Source organism: Spermophilus citellus, assembly GCF_964194105.1.
Source record: "Spermophilus citellus genome assembly, chromosome: 15".
NCBI lineage: Eukaryota > Metazoa > Chordata > Mammalia > Rodentia > Sciuridae > Spermophilus > Spermophilus citellus.
In genome coordinates, this window is record NC_138195.1 from 38,335,709 (window position 1) to 38,357,860 (window position 22,152).

At 34.9% G+C, this 22,152-nt stretch overlaps 1 protein-coding gene across 1 annotated transcript in view; it reads left to right on the forward strand.

Annotated features, from left to right (window-relative positions):
- Positions 1 to 21,517, forward strand: part of REEP3 (receptor accessory protein 3) — a 108,283-nt gene extending 86,766 nt beyond the window's left edge. Inside the window, exons 5-8 of the mRNA XM_081267693.1 lie at positions 161 to 274; positions 12,320 to 12,467; positions 19,345 to 19,490; positions 20,075 to 21,517. Coding sequence (XP_081123819.1) covers positions 161 to 274; positions 12,320 to 12,467; positions 19,345 to 19,490; positions 20,075 to 20,131 — 465 coding nt within the window. The 3' untranslated portion in view covers positions 20,132 to 21,517. The remainder of the gene's footprint in view (positions 1 to 160; positions 275 to 12,319; positions 12,468 to 19,344; positions 19,491 to 20,074) is intronic.
- Positions 21,518 to 22,152: the final 635 nt, after the last annotated feature.

Genomic DNA, 22,152 nt, shown 5'->3' on the forward strand with positions numbered 1-22,152 from the left:
TTCCACAAGTCATTTTTTAGAAATGTATATCAACACATGACTTATGATATAAAATTAGTGAAACTGGTACATGGTAAAGAGAAAGTCCTAGTTTGGGGCTTCTTAACAATATTTATAGATAAAACTAACATATATGGTTATTTTGTTTTTGTTTTCCCAGGAGATTGATGATTATATTGTACAAGCAAAGGAACGGGGCTATGAGACCATGGTAAATTTTGGACGGCAAGGTCTAAACCTAGCAGCTACTGCAGCTGTCACTGCAGCGGTGAAGGTAATTTTTCATTTACCTTTTTAATCCAGTGCCCCACATTAAGTCAACAGATAAAGAAAGATGGCTTTTTATTTCATATGATTATAAAATTGTGACAGAATTTTTCTTTGTGTTTGTTCTAATACTGGAAAGAACACATAGATAATTTTAAAGATAATTTAACATTGTGTTTCTGTTTGCTATTTTGAAATTCTTAGTTGATTCCTAAATGAGAGACAGTTAATTTAAAAAAATTGAAAATGTCATTTTGTCATAATTTTCCCACTTTATAACCTTGAGACAGTTTGAATAAATCACATTAAGTAAAGATGACCATTCTTCTTTCTCTGTCTTTGGTGTTCTCTTTCTCTCTCTCTCTCTCGATGGCAATATCTGGGTAGGATTTCTGGCTTACTTCTGCACCTCTACTTCAATCAATTTGAGGTAACTGATTATTCTAAATAAGGCATGAAAAAATTCTGTTCTTAAAACTTGAAATTTTACTTAGCCAATTACTAATGTCATTTGCTGTGTTTGCAAGCCAAGTTATCAAATGAATGCCTTCTGTGAAAATTTGCATTATGGCTTTTGGATTTTTTTGCATGTAGTAATTGGTGTGGTTTATTTTAAATACTGTAGAGTAATTGATTTTAATATGTGGTATATGGAAAGAAAACAGGCTTTATATCCAGAAAGTGCTGCGTGTGACTTCCTAAGTAACCATAGATAATTTATATAATTTCTATCTTCGTAAGTTGGTTGTTGTATAGAATGGGGTAATGTACCTATCTGTGAGAGCATACATAAAGGTAGAGTACTTTCTTGCACAGTGGGATTCCAGTAAACATTGATATCATATGTCTATCTCACTTCAAATTAAAATTTGAGTTTACTGCTAGTAAGTTAAATTGAGAGTAAATAGTGTTCTGCTTTCAAGTCAGGCTCCATTAGTTATCTTAAATGCAAACAACAATGCTGTGGAAAGAAATATTCCAGTTATGTGGTGATTTTTATATCATTGCAATGTGGAAGGGATGTAACAAGAGGGTGCTTTCACTTTTCAAAGGGATCTTTGACTCAAAAATCAAAATTAATATAATCAACAGGATAAAAATTTCAAATTATATATATATAAAACAATAATCATTAATAAATTATTATTAATTATAGTATAGTGTATACTATAATGCAGTATTATTTTCAGGTTATTTAGCATTTAAGGGCTTTTTCTTTTATTAAGATAGATTAATAAATAATCATTAGAATAGCAAAAGTTTCAGTTTAAAGGACTATTTCCATTTTTAGAAGTTCAGTTGCTTTATATTTCTTATTTTATGAAAATGCAATCCTGATTTCCTTATCTGCTCAAAAAAAAAATCCAGGAAATCCCACATTCAACAACTAGGAATTTTAAAATGAGAAAACAGATACCTGTTTTAGTAATACCTGCTACTCAGAAGGCTGAAGCAGAAGGATCTCAAGTTTTGAGACCAGCATGGACAACTTGGTGAGGCCTGTCTAAAGATACAAAGTAAAAAAAAGACAGGGGATGGGATGGGTTTGTGCCTCAGTGGTAGAGCACTTGCCTAGCATGGGTGAGGCACTGGGTTCAATCCCCAGTACCATATAAAAATAAACAAATAAATAAAGGTATTGTATCCATCTACAACTAAAAAAATATTAAAAACAAAGAAGACAGGGGATATAGCTCAGTGATAGAGCAACCTGGAGTTCCATCCCAGTACCACCAAAACAAAAACGATTTATATCTCATTCAAATGATCTAGAAGAATATTGACATTAAATTTCTAAATGGTGACATTGGAAACTTGAAAACAGAATGGTACCATCCATGATGCCATCATGATCAATTCACCCTCAAGTTCTGTAATGGTCAAGTTCAAGGGGACTGGGAATATAGCTCAGTTGGCAGAGTGCTTGTTCACATGCACAAGGCCCTGGCTTCAATCCCCAGCACCACATGCACACATACAAAATTGGCAAAATCTTACTGTATGTTAATTGTACATCAATAAAATTGACACAAAAATTGTTGTAAATGAATACACATTTTTAAAAAAAGATCAGTCATATATGAGCTTCTAGTGTTTTTTTTTTTTTAATTCTACACATATAGAGACATAGAATTTACCTATAATCCTTTGTCAGGGCAGATATGATCTGTTAAAGACAGAATAATCCACAAAAAGCAAACCATGAAGTATGAAAAACAAATTAGCAGGTTAGCCAACACAGAAGGGAGATGACAAAACTCCCAGGAAGGAACTTTGAAGCAAGTCCAAAGAGCAAACAGCCAACATTGGATGTAATGGATGAAAGGTGCTGCTGGCAAGAGTGTGGAGCTCAAAGAATCTTTTGGAAGAGTGTGGAGCTGAGGGAATCTAATGGGTTTAATACTGCTCAGGGATGTTACTCAAACACGTCAGAGTGTATGCTGCAACCACAGCACTTATTATATACAGACAGCTGGTATCTGTGCAACTGCACATCAGTCCTGAGCACCAGGAAAAGCATATTGAGGCAATGTAAAGAGGGAGAATGGAACAACTGAGCACCAACAAAGGGGGGCATAATCATCAACTCAGAGGCAAAAACAAAAGTTACATAAGAAAGGAAATAATAATAATGGAGCCTTACTTAGCCCACAGTGAATAGCATTTGCATTAATAAGAATAATGAGAATACAGACTAAGGATTTAACAAAAGTGATTCTGTTATATTGGGAGGATGAAGGAAGGAGAAAGGGAAGTGGAAAAGAACTAATCCTCATCTATCATAATGGGAAAACAAAGGGTTTGAAATGGCCAGGATGAAAGGAAGAAGGGAACTAAGAACTTGTTGCTGTTCATTTGTAATAAAACTTAACATTATTTGACCTTTCAAAATAAGTATGTATATTTATTTACATCCAAATGAAGATGCTTTCTGAATTTTTCATATTTAAAAGCATCATTTAACATGCTTCTATGGAGAAAAACTGAAAAATTTCAACCTGAAAATTTGTTTAGAAAACAGACATTTTCAGATATCATTTTGGTAAAGATAGAAGCGAATCCCACTTTTCCTACCCACTGTAACATGTAAGTTTAGTCTATAATCTGCTGTTCTGTGAGTCACCTTTGTACACACTGAGAACATTTTGTGGGGTACTTATTTTATTTTGATTTACATTTACTGCTACTGAACCCTCTAAGTGGGGAATTAGCGACCTCTGTTGTATTATTTCATTCTTATTTCGCACTCATTTGTTTTTGTGGATTGTTGTTTTTTAAATATTTTTAGTTGTAGTTGGACACAGTACCTTTGTTTTATTTATTAATTTTTATGTGGTGCTGAGGATCAAACCCAGTGCCTCACACATGCTAGGCAAGTACTCCACCACTGAGCCACAACCTCAGCCCATTCTCATTTGTTTTTTTTGTTTTGGTTTGGTTTGGGGATTATTTTATTATTATTATTATTATTTCATATTTTTAGATATTGATAGACCTTTATTTTATTCATTTATTTATATGAATTTATTTACATGCAGTGCTGAGAATCAAACCCAGTATCTCACACATGCTAGGCAAGCATTCTACCACTGAGCCACAACCCCAGCCCCTCATTTGTTTTTATTTCATACTTTGCCTCCATAAATATTTAGCTTTCTATTTATCATTTATTTAATATCTGTTTACTTAACACCTACACCTACCACAAGCTAAATGCCAAGGATGTAGCAGTGAATAATATAGATTTAGTCCTTTCCCTCACAATTACTATCTACCTGTAGCTAATGTCTGTATTCACTAACTGAAAATTTTACTCCATCTTTGGTTGCTAAGAGCCCCCTTACCCCTACCCTCCATTATTAAACAGTATCTCACAGAAAGACTTTCCTACAAAAATACTATGAAAGTAATCCTGTATCTATTTTCTCAAGCTTTGTTTCTTCATTGATTTTATTTATATATTTAACACCTTAAAGTCACCTCTCCACCCCCAAAGCCAGAAAGCAGAGAGCATGAAAATCACCCAAGTTACTACTGCAAAACAAATAGAAACACGTATCCCATAACTGAAATTTATTTTGACACTGTCCCCACTTGTTCATGATGTCCTGATTCTTTTCTCAACAAGATCCCTGTCGGCGTGGGGGGGAGTGGGTAACCTTCACCATTCCCATGATGAATATTAAAGACTCCAAGAATATTAGAGACTCCAACCTGGAGTCATTAAGAAAGTCATTAAGATGGGCTACGTGGTTCATACCTGAATCCCAGCCACTAAGGAGGCTGAGGCAGGAGGATCACGAGTTTCAGGGAAAATGGACAACTTAGTAAGATCCTACCTCAAAATAAAAGTAAAAAAGGATTGGGGATATAACTTGGTGGTAGAGCTTCCCTTGGTTCAATGTTTTTTATTTTAAGACAAAGTCTCACTAAATTGCCCAGACTAGCCTTGCGGTCCTCCTGCCTCACACTCCTGAATTACTGGGTTTATAGGCATGCATTACCACACCTGGATACTATGCTTATTTTAAAGTAGCCAAATTAGTTTCATCTCTGGAGCTGTCATAAAAAAGTATTGTCATAGAAGAATCACTGAACTAGATACTTCGTACTCATAAGTAAATTGAAACTGAAATTAATCGGTCAACTTTATGGAGAAACTATAAGAAAGTCTACAGTAATGACTTGAGAATTATTTAAAAATTTTACAATGTAAGTTTTTAAAAAATACCTTTCAGGGGGCTGGGGTTCTGGCTCAGTGGTAGAGCACTTGCCTGGCATATGTGAGGCACTGGGTTCAATTCTCAGCACCCCATATAAATAAATGAATAAAATGAAGGTCCATCAACAACTAAAAAATACATAGATTAAAAAAAAAATACCTTTCAGGGGCGGAGGTTGTGACTCAATGGTAGAGCGCTTGCCTGGCATGTGTGAGGCACTGCATTTGATCCTCCGCACCACATGAAAAAACAAAGTTAAGATGGGCTGGGGCTCAGTGGTAGAGTGCTCACCTAGCATGCATGAGGCACTGGGTTCCATCCTCAGCACCACATAAAAAAATAAAATAAAATAAAAGTATTGAGTCCACCTACAACTTAGAATACATATTTTAAAAATAAAATAAAAATAAAGGTATTATGTTCACGTACAACTAAAAAAAAAATACCTTTCAGGCTGAAGATTTTTAGACTCTTGATGTGACTTTTGAAGAACAGTAATACCCCTCACTACATTTTCCAGTTTGAACCACCTGAGCATGTTAAATATGAAAATATGAATCTAATCAGAACATTTATTACACCATAAAGCAATTTTCTGAAAATGTTACTCAGTTCTATGACCTCATTACCAGGCATCTGTTTGCAAGGTTAGCGTACAAGTTTATTTTGGCTGAGCAAAGCATAAATATATGAAGGACCTTTCAAGGATTTTGCTGAGGATGTTCAACATTCCATAGCTTTTCACATGAGAAATACAGGTGGCTTTTGTACAGATGAGCAACATTACTGACAAGATGAAGGACAGATGAAGAAAAGTACTCTTGGTTATATTAACTATCTCTGGATTTCCTCTGACAGCCTCTTGGTGAATTCTTTAGTGGGCATAAAAAGTCAATTATCATAGAAATTAAAGCTTTATTGGTAAAATTGCTGAAATCTAATTGACTTAAATGTTCATGATTAGGTCAGAAATTCTGACATGTTGCTCTCTGTTTCAATGGCTGTTTGTGAAAGGATTTGAGAATATTCAGCTACTTAGGATCATCCTCTTAAAAGAGAATATTTGTCCAGACAATGGAAAAGAAAGGTCATACCATTTTCCCTACCTTCTAGGGAATCAGGTTGGTATAACGAACACTGAATTCTAGAGCAGTCAAGTTAATCTGTATTTTTTGTTGTTCTGATTTTGCCACCAAGTAACCTTAAGATTTTGAGCAAATCATTCACATTAATTTCCCTAAGTATTAATTTTCTCACCTATAAAATAAACCCAACAACTGAAGCCCCTTACATCTCTAAAACACTTGTTTGCAGCTGGAGGCCATTTGTGCCCCATTACCACCAAGGGACACTTTAGGTTATGACACCTGAGAAGGGGCTGGGGCTGTTCCTTGTGTCTAGTGAGTAGATGTGAGGGATGCTAAGTACTGTCCTGCAGTCCTCCCCAGACCAAAATAGCAGTAGCGTCAAAGTTTAGAGACCCTGTGCTAAAAGTGTGATGAGTGAAAAAAAAAATTTAAAAGGACATTTAAATATATATAGGTACTTTTGGAGGTAGTTACAGATATCTTTTAATTCCATTTCAAAATTTGTCTCTCTTACAAACATGGTTCAATAAATACATGGCTTTAATCTTAAAAATGCTAAAATAAATTTTTACCTAATGCAGATGCAGTCAGTTCATCCTCATCAGATTAGTTGTTGAATATCCATGGGGAAAGAGGTTTTTCCTAAAAATTGGGAATTAACCTTATTTGCAAGTATAATGTAAGAATGTCAAGAATCAACAAGAAATAGAGCTGAATAGCTATACATTATCAAATGGGATAATAAGAATTATTCTGTAAAAGAATGTTTTATGCTTGTGAGAAAGCATTACAGATTATATATTTTTAAGTTCTTAATAAAAAATGTGAAGAGAATAAGGTAAAGGTTTTATACAATGGTGCTAATAAACACAATAAATTCTCCTTGCTTAACACAAAAAAATAGTGATTTTAACGTGATTTTTAACCAGCAAAAGAAGTAGTTAGACTAAGGCAAAATTAATTTGAGTATAAAGAAATTAGAAGTAGCAGAGTAGGGTGGCACACAACTGTAATCCCAATGACTCCTGAGTTCAATCCCCAGTACCAAAAAAGAAAAAGTTAGAATTGGTCATATACCCAGGGACCTTTTTGTAGATACAAAACAGGTATTTAAATACTTGAGTAGATATGTTCAGATTATGTATTATATTCAGATATTCACATTTATGTCCTAGTGCCCTTGGACATAAATGACCTTTGTGTGGTGCCAGGTCAGGGAGCTGCCTTTCAGCTAAAGAATCCTTTCTAGAGCCTGAGTGTGTTAGATCTGGATCTAGCCTCTATCATGTTCTCATTTTCTTGTTTTTTAGGTTCTGCGCATTGAAACCAGGGCCTCATGCATGCTTGGCAAGCTCTCTACCACTGAGCTACATCCCCAGTCCTTTTTATTTTATTTTGAGACAGGGACTTACTAAATTTAAATTGCCCAGGTTAGCCTCAAATTTGTGATCCTCCTGCCTCACCCTCCTTAGTAGCTGAAGTTATAGGCATGCACCATCACTCATTTTCTTAAATGTATGTGTGAACCTTTCTAATTCCAGGCCCTAAAAATTGAGACATCTGAAGTTCAGAAGTTTTAGAAAAACCTCTCTTGATGATGATGAGTCTCAATGTAAATTAGTCTATTGCTTTGACTTTTGCATTCTTATTATATATAATCTGCTATTTTCTCTGATTTTTTTAGGATCACTTTTAACAAACAATGTACATACAATTCAGCAGAGAATATGATCTAAAGTGTAATTATATAGAACTTCCTTGTTGATGGTCACCCCCTTCTTCCTGATTGACTCAGATTGCTGTTTCCATACAAACTTCCCTACCCTGTGAGACTAGAATCATCCTTTTCTCCCAACACCCACCCACCTCCCCCTGCTTTTTTTTTTTTTTTTTTTTTGTGTGTGTGTGTGTGTGTGTGTGTGTGTGTGTGTGTTGGGGATCAAATTCAGGGCCTTATGCATGCTAAGTAAGAGCTCTACAGCTGAGCCACATCCCAGGATAAGCCGTCCCTACCTTTTTTATTCTTTTAAAGGCTTAATATATATAAAGAATAAAATAAACAAAACACTACTAATTTAAATGAAACTGCAGTACTTTTTAAAGTTGTTATTGACCAGTGAATAAAATGGTTTATTTGTGCCCTCAAAATCCACTGTTGTTGGTTTTTTTGTTTGTTTGTTTGTTTTGCTTTGTTTTGTTTTTTAATGGAAGGAATAAAGAATTAGATACAGAAAACATGAGTGAAGCAGATCAGAAAGAATTGTAAGCCAGGCACAGTGGCACATGCCTATAATCCCAGCTACTTGGGAGGCTGAGGTAGAAGGATTGCAAGTTCAAGGCCAGCGTGGACAACTCAGCAAGACTCTGTTTCAAAATGAAATAAAAAGGGCTGGGGATATAGCTCAGAGGTAGGACTCTCCTACCATGCACGAGGCCCTGGGTTTAATCCCAGTACCACAAGGAAAAAAAGAAGTTAAAAACAAAAAAAAAAAGCACTCATCCTATATGCCTAAACAGGATACTGTTTTCATTTTTGTATATATTTCCCCTGTCTACTTATAACTGTAATCATACTTGCAACCTTTGCCCACATGATTTAGAATTATGGGATAGAAGAAAGGTATCTCCACTTAATATCATATAGCAAAAGTAATTTCTTCATTAGTGGACTTTTTGTGATAAAGGTATAAAAATTGAAGATTGGAATTCAGATGAAATTATTTTGTGATTACACCAATCCTTTAAATTGGTCATTGGATATTTATAATGTTTATAATGTTTTTGTTGTTGTTTGGGGGTTTTTTTGTTTGTTTGTTTTCCTATAGGGAATTGTACCCAGGGGCATTTAACCATTGAGCCACATAACCAGCCCTTTTTTTTTAATATTTATTTTTTAGGTGTAGATGGACACAACACAATGTCTTTTATTTTTATGTGGTGCTGAGGATCGAACCTGGGTCCAGCCCGTGCTAGGCAAACGCTCTACCACTGAGCCACAATCCCAGCCCCATTAACAGCCCTTTTTTGTTTGTTTGTTTGTTTGTTTTGTTATTTATTTTGAGACAGGGTTTCTCTAAGTTGCTTAGGGCCTCACTAAGTTGAAACTTGTGATCCTCTGGATTACAGGCATGTGCCACCATGCCTAGCTATGTTTTTGAAGATCACGAAACTACACTGTTTCTCTGTTTTCATATTAGTTCTATTCTGGGAACATAAAAAAAAAAAATGTGTGTGTGTGTGTGTAGTGGCAAATCCAGTTTTAAAAAGTGATAATAGCTGTTGAAGTATTGGGGTTTCTCAAAGAAGAGTTACATCCCCTTTTTGCTTTTTCCTAGGACCTGGCATTCCTTGAAGAGCATTGATAACAATAGGGTTAGTTACTCAAGAACTAAAATAGAATCCAGGCAATAAATAGACGCCACACACACACACACATATACACACACACACACACACACACTCACACACACTCCACCAGATGCCTCAGGCTTTTTTACTCTAATTTAAACCTTAAGCAAAGCCCCTGTGGGTTGTGTCATCAATCCATGGAGATGCCCATGACCTTACCTGTAGTTTGCTGCTGAACTTCTGCTTATAAGTTTCAGTGTTCACATTAAAATATGCTGCTGTCTAGGGGCTGGGATTGTGGCTCAGTGGTAAAGCGCATGCCTAGCATGCATGAGACACTGAGTTCAATCCCCGATACCACATAAAAATAAACAATTAAAATAAAGGTATTGTGTCCATTTACAATTAAAAAAAGTTTTTAAAAAATACTGCTCTCTAGGGAGAACTGTTTAGCAGTCAAGAGTAATGAAGGAAAAGGAGGGGAGGCATAAAAAGAATGTTTAGTTCTCTTACTATTTTCTCAATATCAGAACGATATCAGATACACTAGGAGAAGAAAAGCACCTTAAATTTGTCCTTCTCTATTTTCCTAAAATTTTGTTCTGGAGGCAACTATTCATACTGCAACAATAGAAATAACAATAGCGTATGAGTTTATCATTTGTGATCTAGGTTCTAAGATATTTGTTGATTATACTTACAGGTACCAAAGTTTTGGGATGATATAATTATTAAGCTGACTGACTCAATGACACTTTCACTCATTTGTATTCCAAAATGTACTTTCTTGAGTGGGAGGGTTTAGTATGTATAGCCAGCCTTGGAAATTGCACCTCAGTCAGGTAGAAGATATTTAGTTAGCTTTCTGTTACTGTAACAAAATATCTGAAATAATGAACTTAAAAATAAGGAGAAGTTTTGTTTTAGCTCAGAGCTTTAGAGGCTTTAGTCCACTATTGATTGACCCTGTTGCTTGGGCCTATGGCAGAGCAGCATATCATGGAAGAGCAAAGCGCTTACCTCATGATGCTGGGAAGCAAAAACTGTAAACAAAAGGGACATGGATCTCCATATCCCCTTCAAGGGCACACCTCTCATGAACTATCCTTTTTCCCACCAAGCCCATCTCTTAAAGACTCAGCCATCTCCTAACAGTACCATGTCTAAGGACCAAGTGAATAACACGTGGGCCTTTAAGATCTACAGTATAACACATTAATTACTGAGAAAGGGCACACAAATACAAAGATAGGATAAAGAAGATGACAGTTCTGAAAAAACAAGGCATCTATTTCAGATAAACACTGGTCACTTCCTTGCAGTGTATCTCAGAAGTATGCTGTTGACCATCTGTTTAATAATTATGATATCTGACAAAGAGGAAGCAAGTATAGAATATTTTTTAAATGTATAAAATCCAATTGTTTTGTGGAGAAATAAATCCTTTGGTAATTATTTATCATGATTTTTAAAATATTTTAGAAAGTGTAGCTCAGTGGTAGAGCAACTTGCCTAGCACGTGTGAGGCAATGGGTTTAATCCTCAGCAAGCACCATATAAAAATAAATAAATAAATAAAAAGGTATTATGTCCATCTATAACTTTTTTTAAAAAGGGTAGAAATACAAAGCTCAAGTGGGGTATGTAAATGGGATTTCATTTTGATATAATATGGTATCAATAACCCAAAGTTATGAATCAAGACCTTTTTTTCAGGGTAAAATACAAGTTAGCAGTAACACCCAAATGTATGTAGTACCTTTGACTTTGAAATTTAGAGCTTAACCATGAGTTTCTATGGTAACTTTCTAACTAGAGGCAATCATAGATTCTCATGTGTGAAAAGAAGAAATAATAAGTGTAAAAAGCCTTCAGAAGAATATTTTAATCTAACTATAAATAAGAAATGAGTCATCTGTATGCTATACAAATTTAAAGTAGGTAAATTTAGAAATTATTTTCTCTTTTCACAAAGCTTTATAATTGGGGGGTATACTTATATATGAAAAGTTCAGAAAATGTAACTTTCAAACTGTACAATGAGGAAAATCATTGAATTTTCTGCAGTGATGGAAACACTCTAGAGAACATCTCTATTTGCACAGCCCAATACTGTAACTACTAGCCACATGTAGCTATAGCATTTGGAATGTGACTAATGCAGTTAAGGAATAATTTTTATTTTATTTCATTTTTATTCATTTATGTTTAAATATTCCCACCTGTGTGTAGTGTCTTTCATATTATTAAGCAAAATAACTTAAAGTCAGATTATATAGTAATCACTATACAATATTCACCAAATAGTGTATTTATTAATTGAATTTCATTATATATCCAAATTTCTTTGGCTCTTAAATTTTCCTGCCTTGTTCTAGGTAGAGCTAGTACCACTCTTGGCTTAGCTTTAAAACAATGTCTTTACTTTGAAAAGATCTCCTAAATCATAAACTTTGCCCCAAAATAGTAATTTTGGTATCACTAATCCAGAATACTGAATCAAGACTCAAAATTATGGATGCTTTTTCTCTGAGGATGATCTCATCACACATTTTTTTGTACTATAAAATTAAATACAATTCTGAAATGTTTGGGGTGACATATATTAATGCTGTAGCTTGCTTTGAAAGGCATAAAAATGAAAGGGATTGACAGATAGTTGATATGTAATATAGCAAATAGCAAAATATAAAGAATATGTGGTGGTCATTATACAAATCTTTCAACTTTCATTCTTAAAGTTTGATAATAAAATGGTTGAGGATGTTATTAATATAGCAAAATGTTATTATGTTTCATAATAAAATGTCTTAATATTTAAATGTTAAATGCAAGCATACTAGATAGTTTATAAAGTATTTTTTTCTGGATCTATCACTTCTCTATTAATAGAGCCAAGGAGCCATAACTGAACGTTTAAGAAGTTTCAGTATGCATGATTTAACAGCTATACAAGGTGATGAGCCTGTGGGACAAAGACCATATCAGCCTTTACCAGAAGCAAAAAAGAAAAGCAAAACAACCCCCAGTGAATCAGCAGGTGTGTTATTTGTTTTAATATATGGTCCTTTCATAATTGGGCTTGTGGGTCAAGTTGGGTACTATAGTAGTATAGTGACTGTCAGAAATTGGGTAAATAAAATTTACTTTTAAGCTTATATTTTTTAGTTTTATGTTTAATTATAGCTCTTTTTCTCCAAACTTTTCTAAATAATGTTATCCTTTGCCTTTCATTGACTGTGGAAATCATGCAGCTAAGAAAATAGCAGTAGTGGGGCTGGGGTTGTAGCTCAGCGGTAACGCACTCATGCAAGGCCCTGGGTTCGATCCTCAGCATCACATATAAATAAATAAAATAAAGGTGTTATATCTAACTACAACTAAAAAATTAAAAATATATATTTTAAAAAGAAAATAGCAGTAGTCTCTTCTGCTGCCATGAATTTTTAGAAGCCATGGGTGTGGTTGCCTCCTCACCAGCCAGCACTAGTTCTGACCTGTGATCAATACTCTAACTATGTACTGACTTCTAAGGAGTTTTAGAGTTAAGCACACTTTCCTGTAAGTGCTGTGGACAAGCAAGGATGTTGACTCACAAGATAAAATGTTTTAGCTGATGAAAAGATGATTCAATTTGAAAATAGGATTACTCCAGTGGAAAATGTATTGAGATTCCATCTTTTAGTTCAGGAGCTAACTTGTTTGCATATTCTCTGTGAATTATGAGCATTGTTACAGTTGCTGTGTCATGTAGCTATAAAAAACTATCGTGCTGTTAGAAGCTTATACAAAAATAAAATTTCTTCAATACTTTGTCATTGATAAGAAAAGTTTGAGGGGCTGGGGGCTCAGTTGGTAGAGTGCTTGTCCCTCAAGCACAAGGCCCTAAGTTCAATCCCCAGCACCAAAAAAAAGAAGAAGAAAGAAAATTTTGATTCAAGGCAAGCCTGAGAACTGAGGTCTTCTACACTTTCCTATTAAAGTGTTAAGTCCATGAGATACAAGATTATTTAAGTTTTCTTTTAAAAAGTAAAAGTTGTTTTTGAAGGACATTAAGTTATTCTTCATAATTAATCTTTGAAAAAATAAAACAATAGTCTCTCCTTACAAAGGAAAAATAATGAAATTTCTTCCAAGTTCTCACAAGAATGAATAACTTTACAAAGTTGGTGGCTATTATCTAAAAGCTAGTAATCAAGCATTAGCCATTGATTAAGATAGTGATACCTTTTAGCAAGAGAAACCATTGAACTTTGAGCCATCAACCTAAGTATTAATACATTAATACTGAAAACATAGCTCTGAACAGGCTTATCTTAATATGCATTTTAAATTAGTTATATTGATTTTGAATATGGGTTCTGCTTTGTCTTTAGACTGTATATTTGAGTCCTTTATCAGCAATTTTTTCATATTTTAGAATGGGTTAAGAATTGTATTCCAATTATCTAAATGAAAATGGGATTATAAATATGAAAATTCTAACATTTTTATGATATTAATTTATTAAATTTAAATTGGTGTGACTAAATTTTTTTTCTTTGCAGTACTGGGGCACTCTACCACTGAGCTACATCTCTAGCCATTTTTGTTTTTTATTTTGAGACAGGATCTCATTAAGTTGCCCAGGCTGGCCTCAAACTTGTATTATCCTCCTGCCTCAGCCTTCAGAGTTACTAGGATTACAGGAGTGCACTACCATGCACACCCTGTGTGACTAAAATATTTTAAGATACACAGGTGTTATTTAGTTCTTTTTGTTACATTTCAAACCATGAACTTAAAATAACATAAGATATATGAAAATAACTGATGATGTTAAGATAATTGCTAGACTTAGAAACTGAGGTATAAATTGAAGTTATACCTCTGCCTCAAACCTAAGATTAAGATTTGAATATAAGAAACCATGTAGTAGGAAATTCCTGTGTATAATTTTATTCTCTTAGATGGGTAAACTTTCTTAAGCCTGACACCAAAATCAGAAAACATAACAGAAAAGTTTGAGGGACTTTTCTACCTTAAAAAAAAAAATAGTCTCACTAAGTTGCTAAGTGAGGCTGGTCTCAACTCGGGATCTTCCCGCCTCCGTCTCCTGAGTCATTAGGATTACAGGTGTGTACCACCATATCCAGAGGCTTCAGATTTATGACAACATATAGAGGAGAAACACACCAAAATAGAAAAAGACAAATCACAAACTGTCAGAAATATTTTCATTGTATTTTACAGGCAAAGTATATATACCTATATGAGAGAGAGAGAGAGAGAGAGAGAGAGAGAGAGAGAGATTGTGTGTGTGTGTGTGTGTGTGTGTGTGTGTGTGTGTTGTGGGGGCATTACCACTGAGCTAGATTCCCAGTTTTGGCCGGGGAGTTGAGGGTTTTTGTTGTTTGTTTTTTGAGACAGTGTCACTAAGTTGCTTAGGGCCTCACTAAATTGCTGAGGCTGGTCTCAACTTGGGATCTTCCTGCCTCAGTCTCCTGAGTCATTGGGATTACAGGTGTGCACCACCGTACCCAGGGGCTTCAGATTTTTGACAATCCAGGAACCCTTACAAACCAGTTATTAGTCCTACAAAGAGTACAACTGACCAACAAATACATGAAAAAATATTTTCAATTTCAGATAGTCAATATTACTTATTTTAATCACAGCTGTTTGATTTAAATAACACTTTTAATTTCAATTTAAAAAGCAACAATAGTAATTTTTGCTCATTGGATTTTGGGGGAATGCTTTTAATTAACATTGCTTCATGTTGGTAACTGTTCCAGTTATCTGTTGCTACATAACAGACCACTCCAAAACAGTGGCCCAGACAATCACAGTCACTTATTTTGCTCATGCATGTGGGGGATGAATGGACTCAGCAAAGCAGTTTTTGTTCAGGGTCTCATGCAGCTGTGATCAGAGAGCAGCTGAGGCTGGAGTCATCATCTCACACATGTCCAAGCCAGGAAGAGGCAAACAGCTGTCTCTATGTTCTCTCTTGTGATCTCTGAGCTTAGTTTAACTCACCTGGCAGTGGAAGTTTCCAGAGTCAGAGTCCCAAGAGAAAGTGGCAGAGGTCCTTCAGTGTGACTTCCACCACATTTTTGGAAGCCATTTGTCAAAGTAGGTACAAAGGATTTAAGAGAAGGGAAAAAGAGTGTCAGGGAATTCATGGGTATTTTTAAAACCACCACAGAAAATGTGTTGAGATGCAAACACTCTTGTGCATGTTGTATGAATTTAAAATGGAATAATCCTTTTGGATGACAATCTGGCAGTAATCATCAAAATACATTCCATTTAACTCAGCAAGAAACTTCGAGGAATACGTCATAAGGAAATAATCAGACAAATGTTCAAAGATATATATGTGAGAATGTTCATCTCAGACTGGGGATGTGGCCCACTGGTAGAGAGCTTGCCTCCCATACCTGGCCCTAGCCAGTACTGACAAAATAAAAAAATAAAGTTCATCTCATTTAAAATAACAAATATTAGAGGACTGTGAATATAGCTTAGTGGTAGAGTTGCTTGCCTAAGCGTGTGTAGGACCCTGGGTTCAATCCTCAGTACTGCCAAAAATAAATTAAATAACAAATATTAGAACAAATCAAATTTTTGACAAATACCTTAGAAAAATTATTAAACAAAAAGGTAATTTATTAGCCATGAAGAATAATAATGTCAATATATACTTACTGATATGAAAATATATTCAGATTGTAAGGAAAATATTAACAATAAAACAGTATGTGTGTTTTGATCCTATACTATAGAGACAGTTAGATATTGAAATGGACTAATATGTATAAAGTTATTTTGAATTGTATATTTGTTTTTTGGGCTTTTTTTAATATTTTTTAATTGTCAATGGACTTTATTTATTTATATGTGATGCTGAGAATCGAACCCAGTGCCTCACACATGCTAGGCAAGTGCTCTACACTAAGCCACAACCCCAGCCCTATATATATGTTTTAATGAAGTATTTGGCTTGACTCAGTATCTTCCTTTTCTTCATTTGGGATTTTTATTAGGTTACTAAATTAAATTTGTCAATTTCACTTCCTAATAGACCCCAAATTACACTACTTTTTGTATCCTCACTCTTGGGACTATGTCAATTCAGACCTGCCTGCTTAGGCTCCCTGTTTTCAGTCTTATCCATTTTAGGGGTGGTGGGAGTAATCGGGAATTGAACTCAGGGGCACTCAACCACTGAGCCATATCCCCAGCCCTATTTTGTATTTTATTAGAGACCGGGTCTCATTGAGTTGCTTAGCGCCTCGCTAAATTGCTGAGGCTGGCTTTGAACTTGAGCTCTTCCTGCCTCTGCCTCTCCAGCCACTGGGATTACAGGCATGAGCCCCCATGCCCAGCCTAACCATTTTTGATTCATTCTCCAAAGTGCAGTTTTTTACACAACCCAGATGTCATGCTAGTCTTCTGCATAAAATATTTCCAAGCCCCCCCACCCCATTTCTTTTTGGTGAAGTGCAAATTTGATAGCATGGTATATTATCTCCCAATCTTATTCTCCCACTCCATCATGCCCTAACTGTGTGGAATCATGAGCTCTTCAGGATTTAGCTTAGCCACTGTCTTCTAAAGGTCTTCTCTTGAACCTGAGTGAACCCAGGCTGAGTGAATTCTCCTTACTATGTGCTCCCCTGGCACCTTGTCCTTACAGTATCATAATGCCCATTTGACCCTGTTTCCCCTGTTGGACTCTAAGTTTCTTGAAGGGAGAAAAAGGCAGCTGTGTCTTTTCATCATTGTATCCCCATACTTTAGTACATGACTCATACATAATAGAATTTAAACAATATTGTGGAATAACAAGTCAAACCATCTATTTTCCTGAGACTATAATTAGAAAGTCAATAAGATTTTTTTAGCTGAAATTAGAAAAGAAGGAAAGAATATGTTGTATAATCACCTTTTGAATGACATTCCAAATATTAATCATATGAGAGGCAACTAAAATGGCAAGGACTGTTTATTGAACTGTAGTTATATGCCACATCTGTGACCTTAGAGAACTTTCTGACTCTCCTTGACTCCTTATTGTGTTTTACCATACTGGAATTAGGAATATTATGTAAGCACAGCAGTAGAAAAATAATCCAGATTGGGAATATAGCTCAGTGACCAGAGTATTTGTCTAGCCTGTGGGAGGCTCAGGGTTCTATCCTCAGCCCCTTAGTAATAAATAATCTAGAGATGACAGCCTACAAACAATTTTTTTCGGGTTTGTTTTCCTCAGTTACAGAAGTATAATTTTAAAATAAATATTTTGCAAATTAAAGAAAAGGGAAAATGAAGTTTAGAATTATCTACAAGTCAACTTCCATGAGATATGATGATATTATTTTTATTTTTTTCCTTTGTTTATATGTGTGCAATTTTTCCCACTTACTACTGCATGAAGAACATTCTCACAGGCCTATGACCCCAGGCGCTGACCTGGGCACACTGGCCTCCTCCTTCCAAGCAGTTTTACTCCTCTGCTGCCCTAGCCCTGGGCTTATACAGTCTCTTCTTCCCAGAATACACTTCTTTTGAACACTGCAGGAAAAGAAAGATCTTGGCCTAAATGACAACGAATTCTGCTTTCAACTCCTCTTTAATTTTTAGCCTAGACATCTAACAGCATAAAATCAGACTTGTCTAACATACAGTTAAAGTAGTTTACGTATCAGAGTAAGAAGCATATTAGCAACTCTTTGTGGTTTTCTTAGTGAGTTCACATTATTTCTTCAGTATATATTTTTTCACATGCAAGGAGTCTATCTCTTGCCTCCTCCTAAGCCCGGAAACCTTTCTACTTTTTCCTCACCTGATGATTTAAGTATGTATGCTTCTTATCTTTATTAAAGAAGAATTTGAAACTTCATGGGGCCTTTTAACGCCAGCTTTATCTATATAACCTACCCACCCAGTGGTCTGACTGCCTTAGATTGGCTCTTACCTGGTTCTCTGTCAAGGACCCTCAGAAAACAGGGTCATTAGCATAAACATCATCTGGATACTTGTTAGAACAAGATCTAAGCGCCACCCAGGCCTGTTGAATTTCAAGCAGTCTGTGTATTGATAAGTTTTCCTGGTATCTCTTAATGTGAACTTGTGCTTCAGGGGTGATAAAGTTCTTGTTCCTCAGGATACTCTCAGACTTCCTCACAATACTGACCTAATTATCTGGATGTTTGCATGTGGCTAATAGTTAAGTATTTGTAGTTACACATAACAGCCTATTAGCACACCCACCATGTGCTCTCTCACTGACCTTCCTGATACTGGTTGTTTTCTCTTGACTAACATTTGTCATCTTAGCCTGTGGTGTTTCTAATTACTGTTGCCTGTCTGGCTGGGTTTTATCTCAGTGCAACAGGGTTGGTCTAACCTCCCCATCACCTGTCCCCAGTGAACTTACCTTGCCAAAAGTTGTAGCCCCTTTGGGTCTTCTTAGTTCACCTTACCATTCCCAGTCTTCACAAAAGAGATTATGTGGGGTGAGGGAACCTTAATTGCTAAAAGTCAAAGGCACACATGACAAACTGAAACACACCAATGGTTGGGTTTTTTTGAATTTATGAAAAAGAGAAAAGGTGAGAAGATACTTCACAATATGTCTCATTATATTCTCTGATTGTTTAACAGGATGCACGTGTCACTGCTCAAAAATAATTTTTAAAATGTATAGTAAAAATAAGAATGAACAGGGAATCCTAGAGGAAATGAGTTATGATCTTCTAGAATAGTGCAGAAGGCAAAGATTAATGGCAAGAGGCGGGAGCACATTCCAAATGAGAGAGAAGGGGAACTGAGCAAATGCAGAATGTGCAGAGAACGTCCACAGGTGAAGAGCCAGTGCTGACTGGTATCCTTTTACCAAAACATGCTGTTTTTGACAACTTGTTTAGCTTATGGAATTCCACTAAAAGATGGAGGTGAAAAAACAGATGAAGAAGCAGATGGGCCATATTCAGATGATGAGATGGTAACACACAAAGGGCTTCGGAGATCACAAAGCATGAAATCTGTGAAAACCATCAAAGGCCGCAAGGAGGTTAGTCAAGTATAGAGTTGTTTTTCTAATGATTGGGGTTTGGGGGTATCCCTGCTGCATTATCATTTAGGGTATTAATGATCCATAAATGAAGAGTTGGAATGATAGAGCAGCAGTTGTATATTAAATTCTCTGGAAATTTTTTTTTCTGGGAATTTTGAAAGTAGTAAATTCCTAGTCTTCCAGTATAAGTAGAAAATTGTATTCCCACACAGTACATCACATGGTTATCATGAATACCCAGTGCCAGCCTTGTGCTACTGAAAAAAATTAACTACATATTTTTGCTTTCAACCAACCTTACATGGTGAATAAATAATAGAAGTTTATCCATAATGATGTTTTTTTCTCTATGCCCGGAAAGCATGTCAGATCAATATTCACCAATATTATACAAAGCAAAACATAAATAATAACAGTGTATGTTTTATGAGTATATAAGAAGTGCTGTTCTATACATGCTTACAAGATAATTTATTCTTTGTATCAGAAAGTTAAAAATTCTTATGATTGTGAACTGTTAAATCTTGTCTTATTTTAAAAAATAATCAGTCAAATTCTTAATAACACATTTCTCTCTTCAGGTGCGGTATGGTTCACTAAAATATAAAGTGAAGAAGAGACCACAGGTGTATTTTTAGCCATCTATACTTCATATATCCTAAATAATGCTAATACATCAACTTCATTTTCTAATATGATATATTCAGGATTTACATATTAAAATAGTTCTTGAAATTGTGGTAGTGATAGGAATTACTTTCATGAATTTACATAGCTTTATTTCTTTAACAGTTACTTTCAAATATTGACTACAAAAGGTAGTTATGCAAGGCCTACTAATATACGTACATCAAAAACTACAGAAAAGCATGTTATACATTTTCATATTCATCAACAACACTGAATGCCTGGGATATTAGATGAAACACGGACCCACACTATACTTGAAAAGATTCTTTATGGTTCAGGATACATTAACTTTTGTGGTGTTAAACATTGTGTTTACCTTTATCTATGTTATCTCTGTCACATGAGGATAGTAAATAAATAGGCCTCTGATCAGGCAATGATATAACAAGGACATAATGTAAGATAATAAGGTATATTTTGTTATATTCCTTTAATTTTTACTTTTATAATATTTTCTCGTTTTTCCACCATTAACTGAAATTTTTTGAAACAAATATTTGAAAACCAGGTATCCACGTAGCACTTTCCTGACTAGTTTTGCACACTTGAAAAATGTTTACTTATTTTACAACTGTACATTACTTTAAATTTTGTTGACACTATGCTTGTTTGTCTTATTCTGACATGGCAAATTTATACCTTGAAATACATCATCTCCCTTCTGTGAGTTTCATTTGTTAAATTCATTGGATTTATAATATGAAAATATAACTAACTGTTCAATTATTACTATTTTAATTATTTCCTTTACAAATGAAAAATTATTTTAAATATTAACCAGTTTTCCATAATTAGCTGTACAGTGTAGTTGAACTTAGTATATTTTTGTCAACACCAATTACATTTTCAGCTTTTAAAAATGGTAGCTTTTGTGAAATAGAGTTAGAGATTAGTATAGTACTTAGATCTCTTCTGATTCATAAAATAATCCAACAGCCAATCCATTCACAAGCTTGGCATTAATATGTGCTGCTGGTTTATAAATCTGGCATTGACTCAAATCATTTGAATATTTTTCTGGCTGAGATAATTCCCTGAAGATGAGTGCCGATACAAATTCAGACACCATTAATCCTGTATATCAGAAGTTATTTTAAAAAATGTTTTAATCCAAAAGATTTTGGAGGCTTTTTTAGGTCGCATTGATAAGTATGTATTGTAATCCCTAAGTCAGTATATTTTTGGCGATGGTTTTAGTGATCAGTAATCCAATTGTACAAGCTAATTTACTTGACTGTTTTGCTTATTTGCCCAAGAGAACACAGAGGGAGAGATTTGTGAGATCATTGACCTTTCTACCTTTTAAGAAAGGGAGCCAGTTGGTGATATACATTCAGGATCTCCTCAGAGATTAGCCAAGAATTCAATGTTTACTCAGGAGTACCTTGGTGTGATTCATATGTTGCATCCATATTAGTCTTTAATATTTTCACATTCACACCAAATAAAACTTCAATTTTTTTTTTCCTCCCAAAATTTAACTTTGTGAACACCTCCATCTTTACCTTGAGTAATTTTTAGCCTCTTAGTTTCTGGAAGGACTCTTAATTCCTTTTCAAAATTCCTATGAATTCTAATTATACTAGACTTCTTAATATAAATGCTACACTGTGCTTGCTCTTCCTAGGCAGAGGCAATGTCATCTCAAATCGCCTGATAAGGTCATGTAAGTGACTTTGTATCAAGAACATTATCTATGGGGGCTGGTTGGTGCCATTTTACCTTTTTTAAATCTAATCTCAGTATTACACTTTTCCTGGTGGTAGAGCATAGCATGTACAAGGCTCTTGGGTTCAATCCCCAGCACCATTAAATAAAAATTAAAAATGAATAAGTACTACCACAACAACAAAAAAGCACCATCCTTTAGTAAACTCATACTATTTTAAATTGAAAGAATCATTTATCTTGTAGGGTCAAAATGCTTCATCAAAGATACCTGTCTCACTAATGCAAAGTTCTTCTGTTT